Source organism: Penicillium riverlandense (assembly GCF_028828495.1).
Source record: "Penicillium riverlandense strain IBT 135883 chromosome Unknown utg000002l_segment0_segment0, whole genome shotgun sequence".
In the NCBI taxonomy this organism is placed as follows: domain Eukaryota; kingdom Fungi; phylum Ascomycota; class Eurotiomycetes; order Eurotiales; family Aspergillaceae; genus Penicillium; species Penicillium riverlandense.
The window spans coordinates 1,960,482-1,988,092 of record NW_026643195.1 but is presented as its reverse complement, the minus strand read 5'-3'; the positions used below and the strand labels follow the sequence as shown (position 1 = coordinate 1,988,092).

General features: G+C 53.1%; 14 protein-coding genes across 14 annotated transcripts; 6 read left to right on the top strand and 8 right to left on the bottom strand.

The window, feature by feature from the left end:
- Positions 1-130: 130 nt before the first annotated feature.
- On the top strand, positions 131-1,705 carry N7474_003106 (zinc-dependent alcohol dehydrogenase; the record flags this gene model as incomplete). Its single annotated transcript, XM_057194521.1, has 5 exons — positions 131-293; positions 349-444; positions 500-727; positions 795-1,372; positions 1,430-1,705. The coding sequence occupies 5 exons, from the start codon at positions 131-133 to the stop codon at positions 1,703-1,705; spliced, it is 1,341 nt and encodes a 446-aa protein (XP_057055876.1).
- Positions 1,706-2,227: 522 nt separating this feature from the next.
- On the bottom strand, positions 2,228-3,726 carry N7474_003105 (Sterigmatocystin 8-O-methyltransferase; the record flags this gene model as incomplete). The annotated part of the gene is made up of 3 exons (XM_057194520.1): positions 2,228-2,935; positions 3,136-3,417; positions 3,493-3,726. The coding sequence occupies 3 exons, from the start codon at positions 3,724-3,726 to the stop codon at positions 2,228-2,230; spliced, it is 1,224 nt and encodes a 407-aa protein (XP_057055875.1).
- A 327-nt stretch (positions 3,727-4,053) lies between these two features.
- pex10 (ubiquitin-protein ligase peroxin 10) lies at positions 4,054-5,568 on the bottom strand (the record flags this gene model as incomplete). Its single annotated transcript, XM_057194519.1, has 2 exons — positions 4,054-4,262; positions 4,524-5,568. The coding sequence occupies 2 exons, from the start codon at positions 5,566-5,568 to the stop codon at positions 4,054-4,056; spliced, it is 1,254 nt and encodes a 417-aa protein (XP_057055874.1).
- A 534-nt stretch (positions 5,569-6,102) lies between these two features.
- N7474_003103 (EXS domain-containing protein) lies at positions 6,103-7,551 on the top strand (the record flags this gene model as incomplete). The annotated part of the gene is made up of 5 exons (XM_057194518.1): positions 6,103-6,187; positions 6,250-6,299; positions 6,357-7,042; positions 7,103-7,416; positions 7,478-7,551. The coding sequence occupies 5 exons, from the start codon at positions 6,103-6,105 to the stop codon at positions 7,549-7,551; spliced, it is 1,209 nt and encodes a 402-aa protein (XP_057055873.1).
- Positions 7,552-8,658: 1,107 nt separating this feature from the next.
- N7474_003102 (uncharacterized protein) lies at positions 8,659-9,813 on the bottom strand (the record flags this gene model as incomplete). Its single annotated transcript, XM_057194517.1, has 1 exon — positions 8,659-9,813. One exon carries the CDS (start codon positions 9,811-9,813, stop codon positions 8,659-8,661), a length of 1,155 nt encoding a protein of 384 aa, XP_057055872.1.
- A 595-nt stretch (positions 9,814-10,408) lies between these two features.
- Positions 10,409-11,526, bottom strand: N7474_003101 (Ac45/VOA1 transmembrane domain-containing protein; the record flags this gene model as incomplete). The annotated part of the gene is made up of 5 exons (XM_057194516.1): positions 10,409-10,548; positions 10,606-10,803; positions 10,905-11,009; positions 11,067-11,365; positions 11,432-11,526. 5 exons carry the CDS (start codon positions 11,524-11,526, stop codon positions 10,409-10,411), a joined length of 837 nt encoding a protein of 278 aa, XP_057055871.1.
- A 169-nt stretch (positions 11,527-11,695) lies between these two features.
- On the top strand, positions 11,696-12,413 carry N7474_003100 (rRNA-processing protein RRP17; the record flags this gene model as incomplete). Its single annotated transcript, XM_057194515.1, has 2 exons — positions 11,696-11,875; positions 11,931-12,413. 2 exons carry the CDS (start codon positions 11,696-11,698, stop codon positions 12,411-12,413), a joined length of 663 nt encoding a protein of 220 aa, XP_057055870.1.
- A 173-nt stretch (positions 12,414-12,586) lies between these two features.
- N7474_003099 (tropomyosin) lies at positions 12,587-13,284 on the bottom strand (the record flags this gene model as incomplete). The annotated part of the gene is made up of 3 exons (XM_057194514.1): positions 12,587-12,749; positions 12,810-13,114; positions 13,267-13,284. 3 exons carry the CDS (start codon positions 13,282-13,284, stop codon positions 12,587-12,589), a joined length of 486 nt encoding a protein of 161 aa, XP_057055869.1.
- A 359-nt stretch (positions 13,285-13,643) lies between these two features.
- On the top strand, positions 13,644-14,913 carry N7474_003098 (uncharacterized protein; the record flags this gene model as incomplete). Its single annotated transcript, XM_057194513.1, has 2 exons — positions 13,644-13,875; positions 13,928-14,913. 2 exons carry the CDS (start codon positions 13,644-13,646, stop codon positions 14,911-14,913), a joined length of 1,218 nt encoding a protein of 405 aa, XP_057055868.1.
- Positions 14,914-15,361: 448 nt separating this feature from the next.
- On the top strand, positions 15,362-17,032 carry N7474_003097 (putative cyclopropane-fatty-acyl-phospholipid synthase; the record flags this gene model as incomplete). Its single annotated transcript, XM_057194512.1, has 3 exons — positions 15,362-15,469; positions 15,537-16,023; positions 16,074-17,032. The coding sequence occupies 3 exons, from the start codon at positions 15,362-15,364 to the stop codon at positions 17,030-17,032; spliced, it is 1,554 nt and encodes a 517-aa protein (XP_057055867.1).
- A 480-nt stretch (positions 17,033-17,512) lies between these two features.
- Positions 17,513-20,973, top strand: N7474_003096 (uncharacterized protein; the record flags this gene model as incomplete). Its single annotated transcript, XM_057194511.1, has 3 exons — positions 17,513-19,118; positions 19,210-19,977; positions 20,048-20,973. The coding sequence occupies 3 exons, from the start codon at positions 17,513-17,515 to the stop codon at positions 20,971-20,973; spliced, it is 3,300 nt and encodes a 1,099-aa protein (XP_057055866.1).
- A 348-nt stretch (positions 20,974-21,321) lies between these two features.
- On the bottom strand, positions 21,322-22,322 carry N7474_003095 (putative catechol dioxygenase; the record flags this gene model as incomplete). The annotated part of the gene is made up of 2 exons (XM_057194510.1): positions 21,322-22,012; positions 22,072-22,322. The coding sequence occupies 2 exons, from the start codon at positions 22,320-22,322 to the stop codon at positions 21,322-21,324; spliced, it is 942 nt and encodes a 313-aa protein (XP_057055865.1).
- Positions 22,323-22,762: 440 nt separating this feature from the next.
- N7474_003094 (cytochrome and DOMON domain-containing protein) lies at positions 22,763-23,961 on the bottom strand (the record flags this gene model as incomplete). The annotated part of the gene is made up of 2 exons (XM_057194509.1): positions 22,763-23,871; positions 23,925-23,961. 2 exons carry the CDS (start codon positions 23,959-23,961, stop codon positions 22,763-22,765), a joined length of 1,146 nt encoding a protein of 381 aa, XP_057055864.1.
- A 1,330-nt stretch (positions 23,962-25,291) lies between these two features.
- N7474_003093 (CocE/NonD family hydrolase) lies at positions 25,292-26,962 on the bottom strand (the record flags this gene model as incomplete). Its single annotated transcript, XM_057194508.1, has 1 exon — positions 25,292-26,962. One exon carries the CDS (start codon positions 26,960-26,962, stop codon positions 25,292-25,294), a length of 1,671 nt encoding a protein of 556 aa, XP_057055863.1.
- Positions 26,963-27,611: the final 649 nt, after the last annotated feature.

The window sequence follows — 27,611 nt, the reverse complement described above, 5'->3', positions numbered from 1 at the left end:
AACTTGAGAAAAAGCCTCTTTATAATTTATTCGGCCACAGAGAATATACATCGAGCAAGTTGATTGTGCACGAAGAGTGTTCGCCAATTCTACTCCAACGCAACCCCATCAGCTTAACAGTTAACATACGATGGCCGCCTCACGAGCTGCCAATTTGGTGGAGAAAGCAGTTGGACATGGTGATAACGCATCGATCACTACTGATGTCAGCAACTACCAGAATGAACACGGCATGGAAACTGGAGAAAAGATCCTAGCCACTACTTGGCAAGGGAAAAAAAGCATAAAACTCGGTGAGTTAACCATAATATGCTCATAAGTTTCATAAAATCTTACTGGTATGATCAGTGGAAATGAAGAAGCCAAGAATAATTGACCCAGGAGATGTGATCGTGAAGGTGACAGGGAGCACGATCTGTGGAAGCGATCTGCATCTATATCATGGTATGTTAGAATTGGTGCTAATTTGGAATGATAGAAAGCTGCTGACCTTTGATAGGGGTCATTCCTGAACTCGAAAAGGGCGATGTTCTCGGACACGAATGCTGTGGCATAGTAGAAACAACTGGACCTGAAGCAAACAAGGTCAAAGCTGGTGATCGCGTAGTTGTTTCCTTCCCAATTGCGTGTGGGGAGTGCCGGAACTGTCGACATGAGAGGTTCTCCCAATGTGAAAGAACCAACGAAAATACGATTGCAAATGCCATGTATGGGAAGCGAACTGCTGGTATGTCGATGCGGATCAGCATCCTGCCCTCATTAATGTTACAGAACTAGTTTTGACTCCAGTATAGGGATCTTTGGATACTCGCATTTCACGGGAGGCTTTGCCGGTGGCCAGGCAGAGTACATCCGGGTTCCATATGGCAATGTCAATTTGCTCCCCATTCCCGCTGGTGTGCCTGACGAAAAAGCTCTCTACCTCTCTGATGTCATTGCTACCTCTTGGAATTGTGTGGTAGATACTGGTGTTAAAAAAGGCGACGTCGTTGGCATTTGGGGTGGTGGCCCAATTGGGCAGATGTGTGCTCAGTTCTCTTTCTTCCATGGAGCCAGTCGAGTTATCTTGATTGATGGTGGTGAGGCTTCATGGCGTTTGGATTTCGTCAAACAAAAACTGCCCAAGCTAGAGACAGTTAACTTCACCCAGTTATCAAAAGGCGATTCCGTGACATCGCGACTGAAGGAGCTGGTTCCCGATGGTCTTGATGTCGCTCTTGAGTGCGCTGCGGGTGAGTACGCCAAAGGGTGGGCACATTACTTTGAACAAATGTTGGGAATGGAAACGGATACATCTGAACTATTGAACGAGATGATCGTTTCTGTCCACGCATACGGACGGGTTGGCGTAACAGGTGTCTATGCAGGATACGTGAGTGATTTCTAAGAGACAAAAACAGAGGATAGTATGCTAACAGGCTTTTGGCAGACCAATCATTTCAACATTGGGGCCTTGATGCAGACCGGGGTGCGGCTTATTGGCAATGGCCAAGCTCCAGTGCAGAAGTACTGGCAGCAGCTCATGGAACTCATTCAAAAAGATGAAATCAAGCCCCTCGACATGGTCACTCACCGACTTCGCCTCGAAGATATTGAAAAGGTGTACGAAGCCTTCGACAAGCGTCAAGGAATGCAGAAAATCTTTTTGCAAACCAAGTACTCCAATCCCCCTGCACCTGGGGCTCCAGAGTTAACTTCACTATGATCAATTTAATGGTTCAGAGACAAGCAGCAGTACTGAAGAAGGTAAAGATTGATTTGGAGGATTCTTGACTTGCAGCATAATTTCATATTGTTATATGCCCTTATGTCACATGGTTGAAGCCATGGATAAAAGTTTCTACAGCACGAACTGCTTGATTTTTGACATTCAGAGTTTCGCTTATCATGGATTTGGTACTATAAAATAGATAGCTAGACTATTCCCAGAATGTCAGACTTCTTCTATCTTGTTGGTTTTGACTATATTCTGAGACTACACCACAACGCTAGGGGACGGTAATCGGGCGTCAAAAATGGCTACCTTTCGACGCCATTCGGCGCACTTTTTACCAAGATCTTACTCATTCACAAGTCATGTTAGTTATACGATTGAACTACCCATGAGAACCTGGTGCGGTTCCAGGAGCCTCTTAGGGTCTACTATATAAAACAGCTACCGCAACACTCACATGTACGGGGGCTAGGGTGTTACGGCCCGTACCGTTCGGCTACGGTCCACACTCCCTTACCTGACATCATTGGAATCGCCTTCCCAGCAAGACTCCACAACTGCTAATGCACTCCCAGCCGGCCTTCGTACCCCAACCCACGCAAACCGTGCATCCGCGCTCTGCAGCAACGCCCGCCATTCCGCCTCGTTCCTCTCTCGCGCATTGAACAACACCAACATATTCATATCCATCGCACTATCCTGCCTCCTCTTCCACATCGGCTGCTTCTGGGGATCAAGCACATGCTCATTAAGCAGCACACGCGTCCCCGGGCGCATCCCGGGAACCAAAGCCCTTAGGATACTGATCGCGCGTGCATCGCCAAAGTTATGCAATATATGCCTTAGATAAAACACGGCGACGTTGCGGAGTGGCTGCGGGGTGAAGAAGTCGTGCGCGGAGAATTCAACCCTGCCATCCGGCGAAGAATCGCGCGGTGCGGTTGCAATGACCTCGGGCAGGTCCTGGACAATATACTGGAGATGTGGGTAGCTTGCTGCGGCGGCGAGGGCGATGTCACCGTGGGCGCCGCCAACATCAACGAATAGGGAGCCCGGGGGAAGGGGTGCGAAGATCGGGCGGTAGGCTTCGAGAAAGGCGGCGGGGTGGAAGGCCGGGCCAGAGGTGTAGCCACGTTTGTTGGCAGCGAAAGTGGCGCCTCTTTCGGGAGATTGTGCAAGGGCTTCGTAGAGGGTGAGGTTATTGTTGGCGAGGGCGAAACCCTATCCATTGTTTATTCATTAACCGGGGTCTAGGGTTTTGCTCCAGGAACGCCACCTTGGTGTAGTTGAGCGGATGTAGACGGGGAGGACTCACTGATTGAGCAGGATCTGAAGAGCCCGGAAAGCGTTTTAGCGATTCGACTGCCTGTGAGAGGTCGTTAGAAATGGTGGCGTGAGTATTGAGGTGTAATTGGGCTAACTCTAGTTGCAGCAACCCAGCTATTCTCGCAGGTTGACCCAATCCAACCATGGATGCCTTCTTGGCGGAGAAGCATGCTGGCCCGCGTGTGGACCACCTCGTTGTCGCGAGGTTCATCGAATACCCGGATTGACATTGCGTGGCGGAGGAGACGACGCACGTCCGCCTCGGGTAGCCCACATTGTTTGGCAAGGACCGCAAAGGTGGTGGTCTTGCCGCCGGTGGGCACGAGCTGGGCGATGTTGAACTGTTGGATGAAGTGTAGGGAGACTAGGTGGGCATGCTGTAGGCAGGACTCATGGTTAGACGGTTGCAACTGGGCTCACTACGAGAGGGAAAAGCGGGCATGTTGTCCTACCGTGGCATATGATCGCAGGAGATCTGCCGGGTCGAGGAGAAGGTCCTGAATCTCACATGCTGCATGTAGTAAAGTGTTCCGCGCTTCGTCTACCGCTGGAGGTAGGTCCATCGATGGAGGACAGTCAGCAGCAAAGGAGGGCTCCTCGAGGTCATGTTGAGCCAGCAGAGTGCGCAGCTCCTGGGCCGATTTGGCGATGGTGGTCGCTAGAGACTCAATTGTCGACGAGGTCATTGTCAGGTTTACGGTTTATTTCAGGTAGACAACACAGTAGACGGGGTTCGAGAGAGACTCTAGAAATGGGGGGCCTTTATATATAGAGCCAAAGTATAATCTATCTTACACGGCAGTTGACTTCCCCCATTGCACGATTGAATCCTGATCTAATTCCCAGTCTTGCGCCCGGCAGAGGCTGAGGATGGACTGGAAGCGGGATGTTGGTTTAGGCGTCCCACACGTACCTGGTGCAGATCGCTGCATGATACTTTTTCACTCCGAAGAGCATTCCAAACTAGGTATAGGTAACGTTACAAAGTTTTTTGACGATAAGCTACAGGAAACTTAAATAGTAGCAACGGCTGTACCAACCAGGGCCAGTGCACCCACCAGATAATAATTTCCGCCGGCTGCAATCTTAATAGCCGCCGCACTGGACGTGCTGCTAGCGGCCGAGCCGGTGCTGGTGCTGTTGCTCGCCGCCACCGCCGTAACGCGGAAGTTATTGGCAGTTGTGCTAAATACAGGCTGTTGCCCCTTTCGCAGCCATAGTGCTGATATGAGTTTGCATATAGTGGCGTAGACCTAGTTATAGTGACCTTATAAATGGAGACGGGGGTATATTTAATCCATGCCGTAGGAGGTATACTTAACACCTCTCTTCCTATAAATGTAGCCATTTCCGCGCCTGATCTACCGTCACCTAGCATTGTGCCGTAATATTCAGATAGGTCTTCACGCTCAAAATCATCTCAAATGCTACCCTCGCAGCGGCAGGACCTTGGATAAAAGCAACTCCTGCCGACAGAGCGGACACTCAGGCTTCTCCCGCACCCAATCCCGCACACAGACCCAGCAAAAGACATGCCCGCATGTAGTGACGCTAGGATCCTTGAAAGCCTCCAAACACAGCGTGCACTTGCGCTGCTGGCCATCAGGAATCCACGAGACGGCGCCGGGGTCCTCAGCAAGATCGTAGTTCGGCGTCGACGCCGGCAAAAGAGGCATGGAGACGGGGTTCTGGATCGACTTTACCAGTGCACCCGCTTCGGAGCGGGACTCGGCGGCGTCCGCTGTGGTGCTCTGGTCCTCACCGACGCTCGACGCCAGCTTGCGGACGTGTAGGAAGCCTTGCACGGCAATTTGGAGCACGAGAAGCACGCCGAGCACTTCGTAGCCGACGCGCTGCTCTTCATCTTCGATTTTCTTGGTGAAGACGTACCGGAGATTCCAGAGCCGCTTGGAGAGGTGGTAGTATGAGCCTGTAAAGTAAAAGGTTGCGATGCTGAGGGCGTAGATCGGGGACAGAGAGGTGATTGAGTCTAGATGTTCGAGGATATATTGCTGTATGCGCAGCTTGGAGAATAATGGTTGCGGGGTTGTCGGTGATGACTTTTGCTGGGCGGAGCGGATCTGCTGTCGCGCGATGCTGCGCTCGAGCTTAGCGCGCAGGCGCTGTCGTAGCTTCGGCAGGAACCGTTGTAGTGTCCATGGCACTAAGATGCTGCTCAGGATGTAACCAACGCGCCGCGTGATCGAGGGGAGTCGTAGCGTATCGTCTTCCAACTGTACCAGGTCACAGTACTCCTCGCCGAGCGTGCGGTTGCCAATGGCAGTCGTGAGTGAGAAGTAGAGGATCTCGGTGAGATGCTTGATGGATTCGGCGTGGGTGTGTGCAAAGCGAGCACCGCGCAAAGAGCGAATGATACCCTGGGCCTGCTGGACCAGACTGCCGGTCATGAAGACATCCTTTTCGTGAGAGCGGATGACGTCCGGGGAGGTGGCGAAGGGATAGAAATGCGAGGTGGGCGCACCGAGGGCTCTCCCTGGGGAGACTGATGGTGGTGACTCGTCTGCCATGGCGAAATGTGGTGGGAGGGAGAGCGTGCGGCAGAAGCGACGGCGAGCTGCTCTACTCCGGGATCGACTCCAGCAGTTACCTCGGCATCGAACCCAGATCACATGACCAGAGCCAGGTCACATGATGGCCCCCCTGTGGCCACTGACGTTTGCGGTCTGGGCCCAACCAGCCAACCCACTTGGTGGATGATCAGGAGTGTGTGTGTGTGTGTGCGGTCCATAGACAGAAGAATAGGAGGTAAAGACAGGATCAATCATAGAGATGGTATAGATGATTTATCAACATTAGTAGACACATTGCACCTGCTCCCCGTAACCCATGGCTCGCGACCTGTCACACAGTCATCGGCGCGCAATCCGTCGACCATCACCACTGCTGGAAGCGGACGCTTATTAACTGCAGAAGTCCCCAAAGCCGTCTGTGATCCTCATCCTCCCACTCTACTACTACCTCTTTCCCTCCACTTTCTCTCACCCCTAGTCTCTCTTTTAGCTCTCTCCTGGGGTTTCCCTCTAACCCAAGCGCATGGAAACATGGGTCCGGATCAACATCCTCAATTGGACAGCTTTGGCCTTGTCCTCCCTTTCCCCTTGCGACTGGCCATCATCCTAGTCGCCGGTATGTGTGACAAGCCTTCCTTCTCCACGGACTGAGAGTTGATCGAGTGTTGTGTGGTACAGGTTTCTGGGGATGGGCGATTAACCTCCACTATCTTGCCGCGGCCAACATTGTAAGTGGCTCAAACCTTCTTGACGCGCTCTTGGTCACTCATACTTCTTTCCCTCAGGACGTTCCGGCTCTCATCCGATATCCCGCCCGTTCCTCCTCCTCACAACCCTCCCACCATACCTCTGCCTACCGTCTGGCAACCGCGCTGTCCATCCCGCTGGGCATCTGGATCGTGGTATTCTGGTTCGCCACGAGACGCTCCGTCGAACTCGTCGAGCGACTAGACTTCATCCCGCAGTCATGCTACATCGTTCTCCTCCTGATCCTCATATGGCCCTTTAACCGCCTCGCCCGGTCCGGTCGCATTCACTTCCTCCGGACCCTGAAGCGGGTCAGCATCGGCGGCTTGGCCGAGAGCAAGGATGGCAAGTTCGGCGATATTCTACTGGCCGATGCCCTGACCAGCTACGCCCGTGTATTCGGTGATCTGTACGCCAGTTTTTGCATGTTCTTCATGCCGGACATCAGTTCCACCGAAAAACCGGTTCGCTCTTGCGGCAGGGGCTTCATCGTGCCGCTGATCGTGGCCATCCCCAGTCTCATCCGACTCCGCCAGTGTCTGACCGAGTATGTGCGCGCACGGAACACGAGCCTGCGGAGAGATGAGAACCGCGCCAATGGACACCTGCTCAACGCCTTGAAGTACTCGACCGCGTTCCCCGTCATCTGGCTGTCCACCAAAGTGCGGAACTACAGCCCGTTGGATTTCTACGGTTTCAGTGAAATGAGTTTGATGCGATTCCTGTATGTAGACGGCCGACCTTTTACTGACCTGTCTTGAAATCGTTTCTGACACTTGCCCAGGTTCGTCTTCTGCTTTATCAACTCCGCCTACTCCTTCTACTGGGATGTCGTCCGTGATTGGGACCTGACCCTACTCACCCCGGAGCGCCATAACAAAGAGCACCCGTACGGTCTCCGCCGCCACCGCTACTTCTCGGACCGGTTATACCACTACGTCATCATCGCGGATCTGGCGCTCCGGTTCTCGTGGCTGTGGCGCGCTCTTCCCGGGCTGGCGTGGCTGTCCGAAACCGAGAGCGGCTACTTTACGCTCATGTTCCTCGAGGTTGGCCGGCGATGGATGTGGGTTTTCTTCCGGACAGAGGCTGAGTGGAGTATGTCAACAATTCCCCCGGTTTCATTGATCATAATTCACTGACGATCTGTGTTTAACAGTCCGGAATTCCCACGGACCTGGACCTGATGATGTTCTCCTCGGCGAATATAACCGCAAATTCGATTCGGACTGAGCATATCATGCTATGCCGTCGATCCTCCGGAACGAGAACAAGAACAGGAACAAACAAGCGAAAAATCACCTACAACCTCCCTGACTGATTTGAATATCCCCTACCCGCCGCTTGTTCTAGACTCACCATAGATACTATGAGGCCCCGGACTCTTCCCTTGGAAGAAGAAGTGAAACCCTCATCCCTCACGTTGTATGCCCCATCTGTTTTCATTTACTCTGCTCCTCTCCCGCATCTCTAGCGGGCTTTGTTGGCTGTACTTTGCTTTCCTCTGAAATTTGCTTTTCTTTTTGGGTTTGCATGGAGCCTGTCTATCCTTGGCTTTTTCTTTTCCTGTTCTCTCCTCCTCTTTCGGGTGTTGGCTCTTTGTTGTGCGGGTGTGTGACGTGTACGTGTAGGTGTGAATAGGAGTGGAATGGAATCGTCGAATCCGGGCGATGGTGTTTGCGAGTTTGTTTGTCTGTCTGGATCCATCGATTGATCGATCGATTATTTGCCTTGTCTCACCAAAGGCTAGCATTGCATTCGTGTGCCCTTCCCTTCCTTGTTCTTTACTTGGTCTGTATCAGATACCGCCTACCTCTCTCTCTGCTTTGATTGATTTGACTGATGCATCTTACCGGACTTGTTCTTTATTGATCCTTCCTTTCACGCATATTATATAACCTACCTTTTCTTCTTTCTTTCCTTCTGTTTTCTTTGCTCTGTATTCTATTCTGTTGTTAATTGGTCTCGATTGGATGGAAATGTGCCTGCGTCTCGATCACAGGAATCTGTCTCCAATATGACTGCTTTCTCGTTGCTTCATAAATTAGTCTATGCAGACACAGACTGGGACATACAAAAGGAATAGCTGGTTGAATTGAATTGATATGATTAGATTAACTCCGTCGAATAGTACTAATGCTTTGCATGCGAGGCAAATATTAACGCCAGGTCCAAAATGAAAAACAAGACAAAAGGAAATCAGGTGATATCAGAGATATGGCACAAAAATGGCAAGAATATACCTTGTAGGTGCAAGAAAGAATCCAATTAACAAATAAAATAAAATGGCAAATGCTCAACCCTTCATATGGTAAACCGCACGCACGCCTGACACAAATATCACCTCCGGCCCGAGTCCGGATGATGCGGCGGAACATGGCTCTCGAATAGATCTTCAAGATACGCACTCGGAGCCCGGCCCTGTGGCACCTGGTTCAGATTCAACGAACTCGTTGAGGCCCCTGCATACGACTGGCGCTGGTTATGCGGCGGGTCATGGAACGTGCTTGTCGGCGGGAGAGTGGGCGAAATATTGGGCGGATATCCCGGCGACGACAGACCCGCATGGAGATCTGGTCCTCCTCCTCTGGTGGTGGCGGGTGTAGAACTGCCAGCAGCAGCATAGTACCCCGCAGGCAGATAGTTGGAGGCGCGGTTCCCGGCTGAACTGGCTCCAGCGTTGAGACTTGTATGCGAGCCGACACCAACACCGCCTCCAGCCGTGGGCGAGAAGAACAGGCCGCTGTGCGTGCTCGGGACGCGGGCTTTGCTGGAGCGCTTGGCGCCAGCGCCGAGGCGATCCAAGGACATGCTGGCTGTTGGGGCGGCGGAGTACATGGTGGAGCGTTTCTTGTTTGTGCGGAGGAGGCGCTTGTTTTCGGACTGCATCATCGCTGCGCGGCGGACGGAGCGGTTGACTGACCATGCGACCATTGCGCGCCAGGCTAGAAGGGCGAGGCCGATCAGGCCAAGTGCCGCGCCGACGGCGATAAACACGGTGCCCTCCGGCGTGTTGGTTGTTTGCATGTACGGTGCACCGGCGGTGGGAGGGACAGTCACGATGGGGTATCCGCCTGAGGAGGCGGCTCCGGAGGATGTGGATGATGTGGAGGATGTGGTGGTTGACGATGTTGTTGTTGTGCTGTCCGTTGAGGAAGTGGACGAGGTGGTTGTGGAGGTAGTCGTGGTCGGGTCCATCGTTGACGAGGTCGTAGTCGACTCAGTCGTCGACGTGGTGGTAGAAGTTTCAGACGTCGACGTCGAAGAGTCGGTGGTGGTAGTCGAGTCGGTGGTTGTCGAAGAAGTTTCGGGCGGCGTGGTAGAAGTCTCAGGTGCCTGGGTTGCTGCGGGATCGGCGGCGGTCTGGGCGTCAGCGGCCTTAGTAGCACCGCCCGCGGCCTCGGACACACGAGCAGCGACCAGGAGAACTAGCAGCACCAGAAGGAGACATGACGGTCGCCGGCCTGATGCTAGCCCCCGTGGCAGGAGTCGCATGGCAACGAATCGGTCGGTAAACAACCAATCTCAACTAAGTCTCCACAGAGTTGCGGGTCAGTCGGGTTGGGCCGTAGATCCAGCGACAGCGAGGAATGTGGCGAAGAAAAAAGGACTCCGATTGAAAATTCTAGTGAGACCTTGATCTGGACGCTTGGAGACTCTGTGCGCAGATTTTGGTCTGGTTGAGCACTGGGCTTTCGATTCAGGCGCAGCTGACGGGGAAGCCTGGCTGACGATAGACTGGCACAAATACTCGCGGGGGGGATCCACCGTCAATGGATTTCCATATAAGGAAGTCTCGGTGATAATGATAGTAAGAAGTGTGGGAAACAAACGAATGACGGACTTTCCAATGGCAATGAGACAAAGTCCGAGGGTTTAAGCGAAGGCGAGAACAGTAAGGAGGGAAAAAGACGCCGGCGCCATGATACGAATAGGGGTCAGTGCCTCAGGCTAGGCCCCATCACCTGACGTGACAATAGTATAAAGTAGGAAGGGAAGTTCAAACAGAAAAATAATTGTAGCATGCAAGCAAGGGAAATAAATAGCCTATATTCAATGGTCACCCTCCCCGAAACACATCCCCGTCCTATCACTGCTGCTTCTTCTGCACCGAACTGGATGTGTCCTTTTCAAACGCAGCATACGGCACCTGCAGGCTGCTGAGGGCACTGACGCCGATGTAGAGAATAATAAGACACAGAAAGGACGCCATGAAGCCCATGAAAATGCCTAGACAAGACGTCAGAACGGGTAAGGTAAGAAACCGCCTGGGTGGGGAGCACCAACCGGGCGTGAAGTACTGGTATTTTTCGAAGAGGCCCCGGGAGCCGGAATCATCAGATGAGTCGGCGTTGGAAGACCAGGACGAGTAGTCGCGTTTCAGATCCATGTGGAGGGCGTCCTGATAGGACCCCTCGCCAGAGTCATACACGACAGAGTCGGATTCGGGGAACTCCCGGGGGAGGTGACATAGAGGATGGTGTACTTGGAGGATGCGGGAATGCGATCAACAATGTCGGCGAGAAGGCCGTCTAGTTAGTCTCTGTCAGCAACCGCGAAATGTAGTTGGTGGATGGTCCACGAACCGTTGTCGGAGAGCTGCTGGGCGCGGTCGGAGCCCAGCGAGAGCATCGGGAAATCGACGGAGATGATGCGAGGACCCTGTTCAAATGACGAAGGATATGATCCAGCTACGCAGCGGTGTCAGTTTGTGCGAGCATCCCTCACGGGCCAACATCGGAACTCACAGGACCCATCGATGGCGGTCATCTTCGCCTTGCACTTCGTCTCCAAGAATTCGCTCACATCCTTAGCTTCCAACAAACCCGCTACCTCGTTCACCGTCATCTTCGACCGAATCGCCTTATCCTTGCCCAGCATCTTCGCGCCGAGGCGGGGCGCCGACTTGCGAGTTGAGAAGTCCGAACTGTGTACGCCGGGTTGGTTGACGACGACATAGTAGTCGGAGGGACAAGAGCTGAGCGATGTGGAAAGGGTGTCAAGGAGCGATGCGCCGGACTTGATGTACGCCGAGTTCGCTAGGACTCTGTGCAGAAGAAGTGATTAGCTGGCCGCAGCTTCCAACACGGGGGGCCAATCAATCCCAACATACTCGGAGGTTGAAGCTAGGAAAAAGGGCGATGTGTCTCGGAAGGCATCGGCTGTCGCTGCGCCCAGGGCGAGCAGTCCGAACCTGCTGAGATGCATTGTGGGTGATGTTGGGGGAGAGGTGTAGGTTGCTAGGTGGTGTTCGGGTGTTGGTTGTTTCGGAGGCGGTCGACCAGATCCCGCCTTTTGGCTGACCATCCACTTTTTTTCCCTCTTTCTTCGTTTGGACTCCGCACTTGACAACCAAGACCATTATTTGATCTCGAAAATGGCGCCCCAGTTAAAACGGCGCAAACCGAACCCCAAAGTCGCAGAGGTCAATTTCGACGACGACGCCCGCCATGAGTTCCTAACCGGGTTCAGCAAGAGAAAGAAGCAGCGTGCAAAGCATGCCCAGGAAATCGCAGAGAAACGAGCCCGCGAAGAACGCATACAAGAACGCAAGAAGGTATGCTACTATGTCTGGTTTAGTGGTCTGCCAACATACTAATTGCCATGAAAAGATTCGTGAAGAGCGGACAGCAGAGTTCAAGCGCGCGATGGAGGAGCACCAGCGACAGCTCAAACGCCTGAAGGAAGAAGATGACAGTGATGGCAGCGGCTCGAATGCTGGGAATGATGGCGATCAAGATGACGAATGGGAAGGCTTTGAGGAGCCACCCGCGGTGGACTACGAGGCTGAATATATCGACGAAGACAAATACACCACGGTCACGGTCGAGGAGATGGATACATCCCGGGAAGGACTTCTCAAGTCAGTCAGGGGAGAGGATTCAGAGGATGACAGCGAGGGTGAACAGAAGACAGCTGCACGCGCAGCAGCCGAGACCGAGACTAAACCCGCCAAATCACGCAAGGCCGCTACAGACAAGCCCAAAAAGAAGAAAAAGAAGTTCCGGTACGAGAGCAAGGAGGACCGGAAATTGGCGCGGACCAAGCAGAGACTGTCGAAAGCGAAAAAGGCCCAGGCACGGCGGGAGCGGTGATGAAGAAGATTGATAGATATATCTACCACGAACATAATAATTGCATGGTTATGGGAGTTGCGATTGAGAACGCTGTCTCTCGGGCCAACAACACAAAAAATAGGCGTAACACACAAGGCGGCTACATTATGACAATAGGAAAACAGAGAAAGAAACCCAACATCTTTCGACCTCTAAACGTTGCTGATGGAGACCTCGAGGTCGTGCAGATCCTTCTGCAGCTCCTGGTGCTTCTTCGCCATCTCCTCGTACTTGGACTCCCACTGATCGCGTTCTGTCTCGAGGGCCTGCACCTTGCGCTCGTAGTGGCCGGCCTTGACGTCGGTTTGGCGGAGCCTAGAAAGCGGGGAAAGATTAGCACAAACGCAAGACATGTAAAAAAACAGAACAGCATACTTCTCGTTCGTCTCCCGCAGAGTCTTGTCGTTCTCCTCCGCCTCCTCCTCCAGCAGCTGCACCCGCCGCTGGAGGGCTTCGTTCTGAGTGTCGTGCTGGGCGCTCTGGCTGGCGGCGTCCTTGGCCTCCTTGAGAGCAGATTCCAGCTTCTCGACCTCCTCCTCCAGCAGCTGGTTGCGGTGGTTGAGGGATGTGATATCCTGCTCCTTGGACAGGTTCTCCTGCTCGAGCGTCTTGATCTTGGTCTTGAGTTCCTCCACCTGCTCGTGGGCCTCGTCCGCCTCGACACGGAGGGTGTTCATGCGCTAGTGTTTCATTGTTCGCATTAGTTGTGGATGTGAGAAGTGAGGGTGGTGCGTGTGGTATGGTGTGGGAGTGGTGTAGTGTGTGCATTGTACATGGTGGGATGGATCGAGCTACCCCGCCAGACAGGCAGGGGTATTGACAGGAGACTCACCTCCTTGATCTTGTCCATCGTGAAAGACTTGGTTAGGGGAGAAGGGATAATCCGAAAGGAGGTGGAAGGCGGGGAGTCGGGAGGAGTGAGTGGAGGAGATGTGGAGGAGTAGGGGTTGAGAAGGGAGAGAGAGAAAGAAAGCGGGCTGACAAGACAAGAGAGAGTAGTAGTGTGGTGTGGCAGCCAGGTACCAGGTACTTATCCACTGGGCACCCCGTGCACACAGTATCAGGTACCGTGTACCGGCACCTTCTAGCCCCTCGTCCCGGCAGCCAATCACGTGCTGCTGATCACCCGCTCGTCTCCACGGGCAACAACAAAACAATAGTTACTTCCTGGCTGGAGACATCCATTTTCATGACACCACCATCGCCATCATGCTGGCCCTCAGAGACCAGGAAAACCTGGTAAACACCCACCACACGGCTGCGGCTGCCAAGCCATTGAACCAGGGCGTCAACAAACTGCCTCCCAAGACACCTGGCAAGACCCCCTTCAAGGTGCCGCTGAACGATGAGAACAACCCCGTGGCTTTTGGAAAACGCACGATCAAGGGAAATCGCCAGGAGAATGGCAAACCCGGCAAAGATGCATTCGTGACTCCGATGGGTAGGGACCCTCTGATATCATATACCACCATACTAGACTGACGCGAGGACAGACACGAAAACCCGCGCGCCTCTGGGCATGAAAACCACCAATGCCAAAGCGAAGGGCCTCCAGACACCCGCTCCCTTTGGCGGAACCCTCAAGCCGGAGAAGACAAACCGCAGGGCGTCAACCGCTCAGAGAATCAAGAAAACGGCTCCCGTCACGCAGCACGCCCAGCCAAAGGTTCAGCCGGAAGCTGTCCAGGATGATGTGCCCGACATTGAATACATGCCCCCCAAGCCTACGGAGCTTCCCGATATTCCAGATGATGTGACCTACGACACGACTTTCCCGCAATTCCGCCCGAGGAACCGCGCCCTGGGTTTGGAGAGCGTGTACGGGCGACAGGAAGTGGGCAGCGATGGCCTCACCGCCCAACAGCGCAAGTTCCAGGCAGACTCGGCGGCGTGCGACAAGCTCGTGGATGAGATGATCATGAAGCAGCTGGATGGGGTTACATTTGACGGGGAGAACGAGCCGCCGAAGCCACTGCCGGCCGAGACTCGCCGTGTCAAGGGACCTACGCCGACCACCAGACAAGCTCGCAACATCCCTACTATTCGAGCTCGCGACGCGGCTGCTGCCCTTGCTTCGCTCAAACCCAGTGCAGCCCCGGCTCGGACTGCATCCGCGCCCAAAGTGAAAATGCCGCTGATGCCGAAGAAGAAGACTCGCACTCCGAGCAACCCGTCATCGATGCGCAACACGGCCGCTGCAGTTACGTCCAACTCGACCGTTGGATACTCCAAGGGACGAAGTGTTTCGTCCGCGCTGCAGGAGAAGCCCGCCGAACAGAAGCCGGCCAGTCCTCCGGATGCGCTGACTCCGCAGGCATACATGCAGGTGTATGGACCGCCTCCGCTAGGCTCGGACATGTGGATGCGCTGCAAGACTGCTGGCTGCTTTGATGAGAATGTCACACCGACCGAACCGGAGGAGGTGCTGCCGACCTTTGAAGAAGACGAGGAGGCTCAGAACTTCCAGCTGACACTGTAGAGGCTGATTATTGCGTGTCTACATATTTGTATTGATATTGGAGGGATATCGGCAGGGACAGTTTAGGTATTAACTGTGTCGGCAAGCCGACAGGGGTCTGGCGTTTGATTATTGATTACTGTTTGAAGAATGATAATGTTACTCCTACAATTATCTCATGCAACCGCGGATCGTGCTGTTTCAGGAATCTCCACTCGCCAGACGATCACTCAGCCAAGCCAACAGGCGAAACGCACATGAAGAAGAATCAAGACCCGCTGAATTATTATTCTGGACCGTTAATTCAGGAACAAGCTCCGCCAACCCACGGACCAGGGTCTGGTACCGCCACGTACTATCTTTCGGCGTCAAGGCCTCACCGCCTAGTTATTTACTCTTGTTGTTTTCCTCCTTTTCCTTCTTCCGCTCCCACCACCTCTCCCTCCCTCCTCCAATTCCTCTCGCCGCCATGTCCTCCGTCCACCCGGAGTCCACCGAGGACTTCGAGTTCATCGAAACCCCGGCTGCCCCTCAGCAGTCCAAGCCCGCCTTTGACTGCGGTGTGCCGACCACCCTAGTAAGTGGCTTGCTTCTTCAAGCTCTTTGCTCGGGAACTAGCTCTGACTAGCTTCTGTTCTCTCCAGTACCCGGCCATTAAGAATGCCCCGGTCCCCGCCGACTCGCCGGGTAGCGACAGCTTCTCCAATGGCTTGATGATCTTCCTGCTCATCGTGGTGCCCTGGTTCCTGGCCCGCCAGGTCCGCGGAGGCTTGTACACCACCATCTTCTTCGCTATCTTCACCACGATCCCAGTCCTGATGGCCTTCTGGACCGTCTCCTCCACCATCTCCCCACGTAAGACCGAGAAGGCCAAGTACGCCGGCCGCCCCGTGGAGCACTACCTGCAATTCCACAGCGAACATGACCGTGCCACCTACCGTGGCAAGAGCAAGATCCCCATGGAGACCTTCTATGAGAAGTACTTCAACGGCGAGGTCGACTTCAAGGGCGATGCCCTTGAGTGCCTCGAGTACCGTCATGACTGGGCCAACTTCCGCTTCACCATGGGTCTTTTCAAGCACTTCCTGTTTGGCTTCATTCCCGAGATGCTGCTGCACACCCGTTCCCAGGGTACGTTGCGTCTCTCCCATACTTTCTTTTCATTCTCTAAACTTTTCTAGATGAGGAGCAGGTCCGTGATCACTACGACCGCGGCGATGACTTCTACGCCTGGTTCCTGGGCCCGCGCATGATCTACACCTCCGGTATCATTAGCGACATCAACAAGGAAGAGACCCTCGAACAGCTGCAAGATAACAAGTTGGCCGTTGTCTGTGAGAAGATCGGCATCCAGCCCGGCGACACCATCCTCGACCTGGGCTGCGGCTGGGGTACGCTGGCTAAGTACGCCTCGGTCCACTACGGCGCTCATGTCACCGGTATCACTCTCGGCCGCAACCAGACCGCATGGGGTAACAACGGACTTCGCCGCGCCGGCATCGAGGACACGCAGAGCCGCATTCTGTGCTCGGACTACCGCGACGCGCCCCGCGTCGACGGCGGTTATAAGAAGATCACCTGTCTGGAGATGGCGGAGCATGTCGGTGTGCGCCACTTCTCCTCGTTCCTGTCCCAGGTTTATGACATGCTCGACGACGACGGTGTTTTCTTCCTGCAGATCGCCGGTCTGCGCAAGTCATGGCAGTACGAGGATCTGATCTGGGGCCTGTTCATGAACAAGTACGTCTTCCCCGGCGCCGACGCATCCACCCCTCTTGGGTTTGTCGTCGACCGCCTCGAGGGCGCCGGCTTCGAGATCAAGGCCGTTGACACCATTGGCGTCCATTACTCCGCCACGCTTTGGCGCTGGTACCGCAACTGGCTCGGCAACCGTGACAAGGTCGAGGCCAAGTACGGCAAGCGCTGGTTCCGCATCTGGGAGTACTTCCTGGCCGCCTCCACCATCACTTCCCGCCAGGGTGGTGCCACTTGCTGGCAGCTTACCCTCGTCAAGAACATCAACTCGACGCACCGTATTGAGGGCATCAACTCCCAGTTCGGTCTCACTGGAGCTCGGCAGGCTGCTATTGACCGTGCCGGTGCTCTCCCTAGCGCCCACGTCGTCAAGAAGGATCTGTAAGGGATTTTGGAGGTGGTATATCCATGTCCAAGCCGTCGAGTCCATCATCTTGGATATATGAGATTCGCAAGAAGGGGTGTGTGAAAAGAGGAAAAACGAACGGCACTGGTGCTGGTACCGGTACCTGACGAGTGAGGGAGCTCGTCTAGTACAGTCACGATGGATGAAGGAGTAAACACTCGAAGAAAAAGCATCAAGACATGTGTGATGTGCAATTAAATGCAGTAATACTGTAACTGCCCGTGGCACGTACCTGTTGAATATCTGTATGCTAGGCAGGGCTTCCTGTTGTGTGTTGTTATCTAACAATGAACGAAGCATTATATGTAAAAGCAAATGCCAACCTTGCAATGTATAGGTACACCCTTGTAAACGAGCGAAATGCACCATCTTATCAATAATCAGCGTCCCCAAAAATAGTAACGTGGGGTCCAAGTCCAAGCCCGTTCACTTTCTCATTTTCGACACCCACTGCGTATTATGGCCAATCCTGACACGGAGACCCTATGCCAGACAATTTCACTCGCCGATGTCCAGGCTGTCGAAGAATGTTTGCAACAGGGAAATACAGACCCCAATCATCGCGACCGCACAGGAAGGACACCACTGCACCTAGCTTGCATCGCTTCCTCGCCAGCGATCGTGCAGAGCCTCATCAAAGCCGGTGCCCACATCACCCTGCGGACAAAAGATGGACAAACCTCATTACACCTGGCTGCTAAGCGGGGAAATGTTGAAAAGATTCGAATTCTTTTGTCTAAGAGTGCTGAAACCAAACGCAAAGCGAACCCAGAGGGTGGTCATGACACCGGCCCAGGAGAGAAGTTAGACAACGAGCTGGACACGGATAGACATGAAGACTCGATCCATTTGCTGCGAATAGATTCTCCCGACCCTGCACCAGCAGACCTAGACGGAGTCGGCGCGGATGTTTACGAGCATCCCGACGTCATATCCTGGAAAGACTTCACCACGCCGCTGCATCTTGCAATCCTGCACGGGCACGCCGAAGCCGTCGTCGAGCTACTTTCCTTTGGAGCCAATCCCAATAAGTCGCTCAGGACATGGCCTCTGGCGAACAACCTGCTCATCGCCCAGTTCAGGCCACAGACCGCTATACTTCCAACGCTCTATCTGCCCTTGCTTCTCCCCCGCCAAAAGGCCAGAGAGATATCGCGGATCCTACTTGAAGTAAGCGGCATCTCCATTGCTCCGGTTGATACGGCCAGGAAGACGCTACTGCAATACATCGTCGCATCTGGATACGACGAGCTTTTCGATGTATACTCGCAGACCGACGTAAAAGGATTCAAACTCGCACTGGACTATATATACGTGAATGCAGCTCTTTTTCCGCGTGTGTATTCGGCCTTGAATACGGCTCTCGATTTGAAAAGCATCTCCACGGCAATGAAGCTGCTCGAGGCTGGGGCGAAGCCGTTCATTGAGTATGAGGATTTTGTCGAGAATGTCGGTTTCGCAAATCTTCGTGCCCCTAAGCGGCAGGATCCGTTGTCGAGGTATTATCGGTTGGCTAGACAGCCTATTATCTCTGCTGTTGAGAATGAATTGCCGCGAGTTGCAATGGAGATTCTTAGGAGAGGGGCGGATCCGTGTACTTGGAGATATAGGTCAACTTCTCATGCTCGTGGATATTCAGTTCTGGACGCGGTGCGGCAGAAACTTGACAGCTTGAAAGACTTTTTGAATTCGGTTTCACACCAGCAGGAGCCTCTAAGGCCGTTTGATGAACACAAGGAATATTTCTCAAACCTTACGGAGGGTACATATCAAATGTGGGCTGGGAAGGTGATCCTGGGCAAAGCACGTAGTTGCTATGAAGATATGCAGAGGTCACACGAAGAAAAGAAGAAAGAAACCAACCATCCTCAAGGATATGATGTGAAAAGACAAAGTGTCCAGAGTCTGATTCGGGACTACCAGGTACTGGAAGCAGAACTGCTAGCTCGAGCCGCAAAGTCATTCAAGGAACTTCATCCCGAAGCTCCTACGTCGGATAAAGAGTCACAAGCAAGACCAGAGTTCACAAGCGATATATACAATAGGCCAGCATTATTTCCATTTGGTGCTGGCCAGGAAGCATATTTGGAATTGTACGACATTTCCCTATTGTTGAAAAGAAGGGATGTATACTAATTCTCACAGATTCGAAGCAGCATGGCAAGGCGACTCGGAGACTATCAAGCGTCTGACCCTGGAAAAACAGGACGACAGCGGACTCGAAGTCTCCAAGTGCGACAGACTAGATTTCTCACCTCTTTCGCTTGCCGCCCTGAAACGCCACTGGGATGTCGCAAGGCTAATCGTCCGAATCCATCAGGCCAAACCTCCAAAATCTGTACAGCGTGGATATCTTTTCGGGGATCTATCGCTCGACAGAGACGCTTTCAAAGCTGTTAACCACAGCGAACTGTGTATGTCAATGTCGACCACTGATCCGGATTCCGGCCTACATATAAATCTGATGGAACATGCGGTCGTTGAGAATGATTTGCCCTTGTTGGCATTTCTTTTGGAGATAGGGGAACTTACAAGCCCTTATCACCATGGTCGACGTCTGGGAACTTTATGCGCGCGCTATTTCCTTCTTGCTATGAAACTGGGCCGCGTAGAGTGTCTTGCTGAGATTATCACCAAAACTGGGTTTGGGATCCCATTGAGAAAAGACAAGATCGGGAAAAACGAAAGGCCGCAGAAGGTATTGCCTTCAGCAGTGAATCAACCCAAGAGGAGTGAACGGCCGCCCCTTCTAGCAGCGGCGACACAAGGAAATCTCGCTGCTACGAAATGGTTCCTGGGTGCAGATCCGGCTGAATGTTATCTTCACTATGTTTCTACTCATCAGGAAGAGGATAGAGTGCAACAGTTTTCCCAGTCTGGAATCGGCACGAAGGAGGCACTGCAGAGATGGTTGAGCTGGAGAGGTAAGTCCCGGGGCATTTTACATCAGCAGTGGTTAACACCTTGCAGATGATTTGGTTCTTCATTGTGCAGTAATATCCGAACCGTGCGAGGAATCAGAGGATCTAGTCCGATACCTCATTCAGCACTTTCCCTCGTATCTGAACAACAGATCTACAGAAGGCCACACGCCTCTCGCGCTAGCGTTCTCACTCCAACGAGCCACCTTCGCTCGCATTCTCATCGATGCAGGCGCACACCAAACAGCCCGTGATCGACTCGGGAATAACGTCCTGCATTTGACTTTAGTGTCGCTCGAATGGGAAACCTGCAAGAATCTACACCTCCTAACAGAGATGGTCGGTCTTCTAGATCGACAAATCATTCCAACCCTGGTCAACGAGCGATGTCAGAGACATCTCACCCCTCTTACACGATGGATGTCCTATAGCAAAGGGTCTTATCGGCCACTTCGCTACCCACCCTGGGATAATGACCCCGATCGCGACAACCGGCCCGCCATTGCGGAATTCCTCCTCGACCTCGGCGAATCCAGCAGCCAAAACCAGCTAGAACTGCGCGATGCGAGGGGTAATACCCCTGCACATATCGCAGTGACGAAACAATTTCCAGGTTTGTTGAAGGTAATCCTGGACCGACGTCCAGACATGTTGCGTTGCGAGAATTCTTCTGGAAAGACAGTACTTGAAATGGCACAGGATGCGTGGGTGGAGTTCGTCCTGAGCGATGAGGCTCTGCTACTTGATACTCAATGGCCTGCACTCAGTATGGAGCCTGGAAATAAGGACGACCTGATCGATCGTGATCCACGCTACTTCGTCGGCAGCCCTCCGGATGTGAGAAAAGCGCCGCAGATCACGTATGAGCTCTGTCTTGAGCGGGACAGACTGCATCCTGGACAACGGAAACTGTTCAGTCGGAAGATGGCTGGCGACCTCGTCCGCGGGAAATATCTTGCATGGGGGCGTTGTTTGGAGGATTGGTTGTTTTGTGTTTGATAGAGGGGTGGTGCAAACGTGAGCTCTGGATCTGCAGTAGATCCATCGAAACAGTTTCTAAAGCCGAGCTTTTCGACCATTGAGATTGGGAACGAATCAGGTTGTGAGGAATTGAAATCCCGACCAAACGAATTGAGCGGTTTGAAAAGCCATGTGGCCGACCCCTGTCCATGCAGGCCGGATGCAAACTTGACGCAGATCTACGCCAGAGAGCCGCCTACGTAACACTGGAAATGATATTTATCATGGATATGGATATGCAATGGAAATTTCGCAAATAAGAAAATGCTAACTGTACATGGAGATCATCACAACGCCGTTAATTCTTCGCCAAAGCATCATCACCACTCAAAGCTTCTGCTCCTTCTGGCCCTTGCTAAAGCGCTCAAACGACGAGACCGGCGGGGCCGAGTTGGGGTAAGGGTGGTGCTTCTTGAGGGCCATTTTGACGGGGTAGTCGAGGTCAAGGTCGGCCTTGGGGTCAGACGAGGGCTTGAAGTCCACGACGAGATCATCCTTGACGGCGAAGACGGAGTCGATGTCCAGATGGGGGTCGTCGCTGGGGTAGATCTGGTTGATGATAGTCGCGTAGTTGGGGTGGGTGATCATGAGGTGGATGTGGGCGGGACGCATGGGCGAGCGGTCCATGAGGTTGAGGAGGACACCGGCGGGGCCGTCGGTGGGCAGGGAGTAAGGGGTTGGGTGGTAGCAGTACCACCAGAACTCGCCCTTCTCGTTTGAGGTGAACTTGCCGCGCAGGTTGTTCTCCGACTGGTTGGGGTCTTGGAAGTCGTACTGCCCGTTGGCCGAGGCTTGCCAGATGTCCAGCACCGCGCCGGCGATGGGCGCGCCGGTCTCCATGTCTTTGAGCACGCCGTGCATGAAGGTGACCTTGCCGTTGGGGTTGGGGTCTTGGATGATGCTGTCGCCCAGAGCGCGGAAGGGCGCGTTGGGAGACCAGAAGGGGCCCAGGATGACGTTGGAGGTCGGGGAGACGCCCTCCTCGGTGACGATCTTGTTGGCGATCTCGTCGACGAGACTAGATTCCCTGTTAATATACATTTTTTTTTTCCTTTTGTTTTGTGTGTGTATACTTACGACTCCAAACCAATCACGTCGCAGATACGGTGGCACTCGTTGCGCACGGGAGTGCTGATCTTGCCGATGGAGTTGATGAACTCCACACCCATCATCCACTCGGCGGAGGTCAGCTCAACCTCGCGCGCAAAGTCGTGGATGTGGCGGATCAGCGAGCCCAGGACCACACGAGCACGCTCGGGAGTCTTGGGGCCCATGGCGTTCACCACATAGGGCGTGAAGTTGGGGTCAAACTGGCGATGGGCAGACATGATTAAGGTGGAAGATATCGGAGTGTCAAGGGAGAAGAGATGGAGAGAAATGGAGAATCCCCAGAGGAGACATCGCAAGTCTATATATACGGCTCATCATCATGGCGACGGCAAAGCGTTCGGCTACGCATTGTATGGGGAGAGGGTGGGGGAGGCGGTGCGGGCAACGGTAGATACAGTGGCCAGATGCCGAGCGGTGTGGTTGGTCGATTCAGCTCAATTTTCCTAAGGTGCCGGGTGGCGGCATGTTGGGGTTTTAAGCTGCCGTTCAACCGGCAGCCTTGGATTACGCAGGAAAGGGAAATGTCTTTTTCCGTGCCTCTCGGCTGCCGGGCGGAAGCCCAGTGCCGGCTGAGTCAGCAGACCGCTGTGCACACATTACTAAGACATGGGATAATCATTGGCTAGGGTTCTACCATCAGTTGTGGTGGTCGCATAGTCTAGCGCTTCGACAAAAATGCTTGGGAACCCACGACGGCAATGTATACGAAAACAACTCCTGCCGCGATAACCGAATAGGCAATCACTGCCCCCTTAGGAACACCCGATGTTCCAATGCCAGCGAGCATAAACCCCAGTCCCCCATTAATAATACCCAGGAGGATGATGAAACGACCAAACCATCGATGGACATAAGCAAACCAAGCTTTCTGCCCTGTCTTGCGGAAGTGCAAATGCTGGCTCAAGCCCATGAGAGGCTGGATGAGCAATATACTTCCGACAGTGATAAGGCCAATGATGGGGTGATAACTGCTCATCAAATCACCGGTGACACCCAGGTAGACCCCAAGGCCTAGGCCAGCCAGCGCGACGCAGAGCGTGAACAGTTGTAGAGGTGCATGAATCCGGGGCACGGTCTTCGAGTAAGGGATGATGTGTATACTGACAGCGAAACTGGGAAACAGCACAACAAAGGCAAACGCCATAAGAAAGCCGTGAGCGACCAGAATCATAGTCCCAGAAGAAGACCCGCCGCCCGACGAGGCTACCGCGGCGGCGGCGACGGCGAGTGTCCCGTTGAATCCATGGAAGGGGTTGCTATCGGCCGTGTTTGCGGACGAGATGGTTGCTTGAGTCAAATCAATGGCCTGGTTGCCTTCAGTGTCGTGCTGGACTATAGAGGCAGATTTATCTGTAGTGTCGAGCGGGCTGCCCTCTTTAACAGCCCAGATCCAGTTGCTTGCTGGACTGGCAGTGTCGAGAGATCCACCTGGCCAGTGAAGGCAGCTATCGCATCGGATATTTGCTGTCATGTAGCCATCTTGAATGCCACTCCCTTCAAGCAGAGAGACTTGAGCGTTGGGGTTGAACTCGGGTTCGAAGTGGCCAACACCTAGTCGGGGCGACACGGTGACGTTACCACTGCCAGATGCGTAGATGACGAATATATTGGCGCCGGGCATTTGCGATCCCTCACCGAGAGCAACCCATTGATAGGAAGTAGATGCGACGATTTGGAAGAAAGGGACCCCCGTATCTAGGGTAACGCTATAGGCCACATTCGGGGCTGCGGCAGGAAATGTATATATACCGGCACTAGCAGCTGATGCTTCAAAGGAGTTTAGATATCTTGTAGAAGATAGAAGGGAATATTGCACTTACTAAGACCGAGAACCGTCAGACAGGCTGAAAATTTCATATTTCAGAGAAGCAGATCAAATAGTGTCCAAAAAGAAAGACGCCGAAGAAAAAGGTACGAAGACATCTAGCTTTATATCTAGACTTTATATGAGCATAGCCACTGATGAGGAGTTATTTGGCATTGTTGTACGCGTCAGTTTAACCTTGATACCAGCGTAAATGATGACAATTAATCGCTCGTCAATCACATCCCGAATCCCGTACTGAGCCTTATTTTAGATGGGGTGCTCCACTACGGCCAGGTCAAGGTTTGAGTACGCTCTCGTTTTCGTACCCGGCAAAATAATCTGATCCTCGAAGATCCCCAGCTTTATCTATACCAAGACTAGCGTCCAACTTACTTTCCCACTTATGCCACCCACAGCGAATGAAACATTCGGGAGACGATGCACTTGCCTGTCTTTCGGCCCACACGGTCTTCTGGACCGTGATGGAAATTCCTCCGCTGGCTGACAGGCACCTTCTAGGTTGGGATCTGTATGCCGCAGACATGAAGATTATTTGTCGCGAGACTCTTGCCGACTATATTGGGATTGTGGTTACCAACGTCTTCCTTTGTTGGGGTAACCAAACTCCGCCGCGTCCCCGTGAGGATGCTTGGCATTGCCGATCTTAGGCATAGACAGTAAATGCGAGCTTGAAATGAGACAACATAAACTTTCGGGAAGCACACAGCCCCTTTCAACGTGATATGCACACAGCCCCTGAAAACGCGATATGTAAGACGTTAGTAATAGCTAGGAAGAAGTGAACGGCCTGACAGCAGGGTGCTTCACACTGCCTAAATGGAGTAATTGCACGCTCCCAAGTGACGTCAAGCTTCCCGGGGTTTGCCCCAGTATTGACCTCGGTCGGGACGGCAACGAAAATTCTCGACTGAACAATAAGAAAGTAGACGTATGGTGGCTGGAAAATACATTTTACGCCACAACGCCGAGTGAGGGAAAATATTGCGCTGACCATCGCGGCCAAATACGGGATTGAGGCGTTCTGATTTATCTTAGTAGCCTTCAGGTAGATTCACCACCTTGTATGCATTGCAGGTATACAATGGAAGGATAAGCTCGACACGTCTGGAAATGGTCGGCCTAACGATAGGAAACCGGCCCACCGCAGGAGGATTGAAATATTGCACACATTCTGTCGAATTTCTCTTCTTCACCGATCGTCCGTCTTTCCACCGGATAGTGGGTTTTCCCCTGTAGAAATCTAACAATCTTAGTTCAACAATGCAATGAGCACAAGGATAGAATATCTATATACTATGCCGCTGCTACTCGCTCTTCAATGGACAATGTATATGAACAACTAGCGGAGAATTGTGAAAATCAAACAGCAGCGCTAATAGGCAACATAAGTCGTGACACTCCACCGGAAATAGTAACAGTATGTCTTTGAGGAACAGTCTTCCCACCACGCACACGATCTTCAGCAGTTCCAAGACTTCTCGCATACATCGGGAAAGACCCGCCTGCGACAATAAGTCTCACACGCGTACCCACTCGGAATCTATGCGCGCAGTCTTGTAGATCTAGCTGTAGTGGCTGGGCCATGTCGCGGGACGCATCAAGTGCCTGGTACATCTCAGTGATGTTGTGGGACACGCCCTGAGCGTCTACCTCGCTGAGTCGCACGAATAGGTCTGCAAAGGGCGGGTCGCTTGCATGTATCAGATGAACGGATGGAGTGCCTAGAACCTCAAGATCCTCTGAAAGGGGCTCGCTCGTGAAGACTAGGACGTCCGATCTCTCGGCGTAGGCACTGTCGTCTACTCGTCCGCCAGAAGACATTTGGTTGCCACCGATGCTGGGGGTAGGGTTCAGGGGGTCGAACACGAAGGAGGCGGGGTTTGCATCCTGGACAGGCTGCTTCGATCCGATAACGCTATTTTCTTGCAGATATAGGGTCATCGGCTGAGTAGCTGGAGGCCAGGTTGGCATCGAGCGCCATTCCTGGGAGCCAGTGATAAATACGTGAGCTGGAAGGCGATTGTATTTTCCAGTTTTGGTTAGGTGTTCAGCGAGAAATTCCATTATCTCCGGCATAGAATGTAGACCAGAGCCTTGAACATGTGTCCAGGGACCGACGATGAGGCTTACATTGGCACCTCTATCGCGTAGGTGCTTGAACTGGTGCATCGTCTGCGTTGTGAAGGTGTCGTACCAACCACTAATCAACAAGATAGGAATCTTCACACGGTCAAGAGCAATGTGGTGTCGCCGTGGTGTCCAGTAAGCATCATCAACATTGGCATGTTTCAAATACTCAAAGAGCCACGGGGCCTTGTCGCCGAAGTATGTCTGCAGACTAGCTTCCAGCGGCAGACCGGCCACAGCTCTTTCGAGCCCAGACGGCCGCAAAAAGCTCAAACCAGGTATATTTGACAGACGCGAGAGAAAGTTTCCTCGCTCACCGTCACGCCTCGACATCATATCGCTCCAGGCTGCGCGATCAAGCCGAAAAGACCCGGTACCCCATGCGTGCCAGGCCTGATCATGAGGACCAACGGGAATGACAGCAGCGACACAGTCGTCAGGCGGGTTGTGCAACAGCGCCCACTGACTGTAACCGAGATACGAGGCACCCAGGGTAGCAAAAGAGCCAGGATACCAGGGCTGCTGACGCATCCAGATGACGATGTCCTGGCTGTCGGACTCTTCATTGCTGTGGGGGTCGAAAGTGCCACCGGAGCCATGCGTGCCGCGTGTGCTAACGAAGAGTGCCTGGAAGCCTCGAGCAGCGAAGGCGCGGGCGTTGAGGAAGGTGATGCCTCCGCCCCGACCATAGCAGCACTGGACCATAATTAGACCAGCAGGTGCTTGGTTGTCGGGTAATTCTGGTGCGTAAAAGTCGGCAACCAGCTCGACGCCGTCCCGCATGGGGATCTGGATCGCTTGTGTTGTGTAGCTGCATGTTTCGGGGCCTACGCCAACGTAGCGTGCTCCGACATAGTCCAAGGCCGCTTCTGCATAGGTCCGCTTTACAGGTTGCCCTGTCATTTTGTTCTATGTATATTGAACCAGATAGCAGTGGAGGTTTTAGGTCATTTAGTGACTCGGAGAAGCCAACTTGATCGGTAATACCTCTGCAGGTGTTATTCAAAGCTCCAGTTGTTCTTGTGAAGTTTCCACAGGTATATCCGTCATTTGGTTTTCCGAGTTTAATTGTAGTTGTGAGGTGAAGGGTGCAAAACAAGACTCGGGGAATTACAATGACGTTGCCTGGTGAGGCGCAGGGGCCTCCTGAGCGGGACTCGGCCCTTTCCTTCCGATCAGCATTCAGCTAGTGACTAATGTGCGATCTTACGAGATATTGCCGGGCGCATGCTTCCACCCGATCAAGTACGTCTAGTTAGGGTGTTTTCAACTACTGACGTAGAATGCCTAGACCCCTTAGGTGGCTAGGACGATAGGCAAAGCTAATTAATCGAAACTAGACCTATAGGTACCGGCGGTACGTAGACGGGCTAAGATAGATCTCAATCGGCTGACTGTAGATCCTCTCTCTGCGGGGAAAAGTGTTGATGCGTAGTTGATCGAACTCGTTGATACGATGTGTATTAATAGAATGAAAGACAGCTTTGACGAGCCGCTTCGACGCTAGATTCGAATAACATCAACGTCGGTTCCCTTGCAGCGCCTAAGATAT